At 44.5% G+C, this 3,429-nt stretch overlaps 3 protein-coding genes across 4 annotated transcripts in view; all 3 read right to left on the reverse strand.

Annotated features, from left to right (window-relative positions):
• The window catches only part of LOC118419165 (betaine--homocysteine S-methyltransferase 1-like), a 13,909-nt gene that overhangs the window by 4,590 nt on the left and 5,890 nt on the right, over positions 1-3,429 (reverse strand). The window lies entirely within an intron of this gene.
• LOC118420119 (betaine--homocysteine S-methyltransferase 1-like) overlaps positions 2,453-3,429 on the reverse strand; it is a 23,741-nt gene continuing 22,764 nt past the window's right edge. The window contains exon 8 of the mRNA XM_035826822.1: positions 2,453-2,581. The gene's annotated coding sequence lies outside the window, so the exon portion shown is untranslated. The remainder of the gene's footprint in view (positions 2,582-3,429) is intronic.
• Positions 2,477-3,423, reverse strand: LOC118419168 (betaine--homocysteine S-methyltransferase 1-like). Its single transcript, XM_035825487.1, has 2 exons — positions 3,380-3,423; positions 2,477-2,777 (listed from the first exon to the last, which is right to left on the reverse strand). The coding sequence occupies exons 1-2, from the start codon at positions 3,408-3,410 to the stop codon at positions 2,506-2,508; spliced, it is 303 nt and encodes a 100-aa protein (XP_035681380.1). The 5' UTR covers positions 3,411-3,423; the 3' UTR covers positions 2,477-2,505.

Raw genomic sequence — 3,429 nt, forward strand, 5'->3', positions numbered from 1 at the left:
ATACATCTTCTTTCCATAACACACCAGCTTTGATTAATACCACAGTATTTGACAGATGTTCTATGTCTTTCATTGCTAAGCATTTCAGATTGTCCCTCTTTTCTATGCTATAATCCTTTAAGGACCCCTTCCTATCTTTAGATAAGCTCGCTTGACCTCCCCCACCCGCCTGTTGAATGGAATAACCCGTCTGTCCATAGTCATGTTGACAGGTACGGACTTGGCCCACTGTCAAACCAGCCGCAGAACACACACAGACGGTGTGCCGGACATGTAGTGTTTATGGCATAGCGGTACAAGGTGACTGAACTTTGGAAAAACAACTCGCTGTTATTGTTACGGCAAACGCCAAACAACAGCACCTGGATAATATGATTTTTGAAACGGTCAGACGTTTTAGGTAGAATCCACTTAGTCTACCTTTTGGTGTCACGGAGGAAAGACAGTGGACGCTACCTGAAACGTCTAGGACCGTTTCCAAAATCATATCCAGTTCAAGTTGTTTGAGTGACTGTTGTTTGGCGTAGCTGCTATTGTTTTTAAGTCTGTATAGTGAGCCAAACATAGCGATGTTTCAAAGTTTTCTTATGTAAAAAAAATAAAACCCTCCGTAGTAGATAAAATTTCGTGGTGAACTGAACCGCCTTGGTAGAAAAATGCTTCGCCGTGTTACTGCCACCTCCTTTCCGCTTTGGGACAGCTTAAAAAGATATTTCACTGATCGAATTTAATAGCTAGAGGACCGATCGCTTTACGTTTGAACGTTTTGAAGTGTTTGGAATCATCTCTGATATCATGAATCATTTTCCACTTATGAAATAAATTGTTAGAAAAATCTTATTTCGGTCCCTGAACGGTCGCTCAGCGAAAGTAGAAAGGGTGTAAAACATCGGCCTGTCGTGCGCACTTCGCCATTTAGATTCCATTTAGACTATAGAGGGTGGGCAATACATAGTGCGTTACACTACACATGCGCTAATTACACTACTTATGCGCTCAGATCAAATATACAACACCGTTACTTGATACCGGCTTACTGCAGATGTAGCAATGTTGAACTTACCCTTGGGTTTAGACATGGCTCGAACACCTTTTGTCACAACAGACTGTCTGTAACTCAGCTTGTGGCAAAAATGAGCCAGGCTCGATGTGGCAAAAACTGGCTGGAACTGCTTTGAACTGGTGAATAGTGGGTGTTTTGACCCCAGAAGAAAACCACACCATGCGTGTGTACATGCTTCTCTTGAACCCTGAGACAACAATACCACGTGACCCGGAACTGATTTGAACTACCGTTACGGGGTAGACAAAATGCGGTGTGCTTTTGTTATGTACCTTTGCACGAGAATAACCGCTAACGATAATTATTGGCCCAAAACCCTTTGTTGCCGGCGCGAGACTAGATCGGTAGCTAAAAACGTAACGTTATGGATCAGTCGCACAGTTCATCAAGGCCGTACGAGCTGCGTTTTTGTTTTACATTATCTTATCTCAGGTAAACATTGAGGCTGACGAAGTTTCAGTTTGATAACTTGGATGCAAAACGATTGGTCAAAGTGAAGAATAGCTTCTTCCCCGGAAACATTACCTGAACCAATACAGTGTCAATAGTAGACAGACAATACTGACTTGTTGTCTTGTACACACACTCCCGTGTGACCGCACCTCTAGGACAAGGCCGCTAGGCCCTACATGCAGGGACAGGTGCTAGGCCCTGCATACTAGTATTTTACCCTTGGGAAAGGCCCTTTGCACCTATTTCTTCACTCGATCCAGCTGAAAATAAGTACCTGGCTTCGGTTAGAGACGCCGTTTTAATCATATGGGATGTGAAGCGTATTTGCTGTGTCAGGTGTTCGTGACAAAGTATCATGTAGCTACACAAAGCAAGACGCTCTCCTAAGGACACAGAATAGAAACTCAAATTCTCGTAGATCAAGATTTTTGTTTCTATTTTCTTGACGTTCACCACAAAACAAGGCTCATGAAGTCACTCATGCGTTTTGTGTTACAGTACTGGATTCCGAAGAAAGATGTTCGTTAACCCTTGTCTTAAAAAGTTTAATATTGTACCCCAAAAGGAAGCTTGTTCCATAACGATGTAGTTCTAGGAAATTAGCTCTCAGCGTGGAACTTCCTCTTAAGAAGTGGATCAAAAAATGATGCTTTGCTTCCTTGGAAATGGCAAAACGTGATTGATCATATTTAAAGTTACGCTATCCTACAGCTAGGTTTTAAACGCTCTATCTAACCTCTAACGCCGGGATGGCCCATTGTTAATGTCAGAACTTGTTTTTGCAGACCTCCTGTGTGTTGAAGTCGATGAGAGTCGGGTCGGTGCCGTAGTACGCGTGTTTGTTGTTTGTTGTTGTGTACAGTTTTATTGTTGACTTGTTCAGAACTTGTTTTTGCAGACCTCCTGTGTGTTAAAGTCGATGAGAGTCGGGTTGGTGCTGTAGTACGCGTGTTTGTTGTTTGTTGTGTACAGGTTTATTGTTGACTTGTTCAGAACTTGTTTTTGCAGACCTCCTGTGTGTTGAAGTCGATGAGAGTCGGGTCGGTGCCGTAGTACGCGTGTTTGCTCATGTCGGCTGTGTATCGGGAGGCGGGCGGCTGCCGGCCCAGCGCCTCGGCCATGGCGCGGGTGAAGTGCGAGGCGTTCCCGCAGCAGATGCCCATGAAGCGGACGCCGAGGGCGTGCGCTTTGCGGGTGTAGGAGGCGATCTGAGACCGGCTGCACAGCCACGGGTCCAGGTCAGAAGGGAAGGCTATCTTACCTGAAATAAACATTTGGAAGAATCAGTTCAAAGCGGACGCTATTATGCAAGCAAGAAAGCTCATATTTACTAGTGATTAAGATGCATATGAAATATTTCAAAAAGCACAACACAAATTGTATCGAATAATTCTTTAGCTTTCCGTTCTGCGACATTTATCAGGTTCGAATGACCCATCTGTTAGGTCACGTGACCCTACGACCACGTCGAAAGTCATTGATCATGAAAGTCTCGTGAAAGCAGCCCTATGTTAAATATTGTTTTACGTCATAACTGGTTCGCGATAACGTTCGATACGGGTGTTCCGGACCGGGTGGTAACTTGGGTTCACGTGGAGCTCTGCTGTTACTGCACAGGCTTCCATGGAATCATTCAAACGCACTTCGAGTGCGCCGTTGTCGGTGATTGGAATAACGGATTCGGAAATTGCTTTTGTTACTACATGTATTTTGAAATTTCTCAACTTCCGGCGCATCTAGCATTGAACTTGATGTGCGTTTTTATTGGATGGGTCGGCTGTCGACTGGTCCCTCGAGCGATACAGAATAAACCGTGTTGTATTCTGTATTTAGGGATTACAGTACATGAGCCGGAACGGTTACCCTTGTCGTCCACGTCCTTCAGCGTTATCATGTTGGGATTCTCGTCGTCC

Source organism: Branchiostoma floridae, chromosome 7 (genome assembly GCF_000003815.2).
Source record: "Branchiostoma floridae strain S238N-H82 chromosome 7, Bfl_VNyyK, whole genome shotgun sequence".
NCBI classification, from domain to species: domain Eukaryota; kingdom Metazoa; phylum Chordata; class Leptocardii; order Amphioxiformes; family Branchiostomatidae; genus Branchiostoma; species Branchiostoma floridae.

Bases quoted from the DNA above. Each gene is read 5' to 3' on its own strand.
- LOC118419168 (XM_035825487.1), bottom strand. From the start codon at position 3,410: ATGATAACGCTGAAGGACGTGGACGACAAGG. The intron at 2,778-3,379 runs GTAACCGTTCCG...TGTTTATTTCAG, and splicing joins GAAGGACGTGGACGACAAGG to GTAAGATAGCCTTCCCTTCT.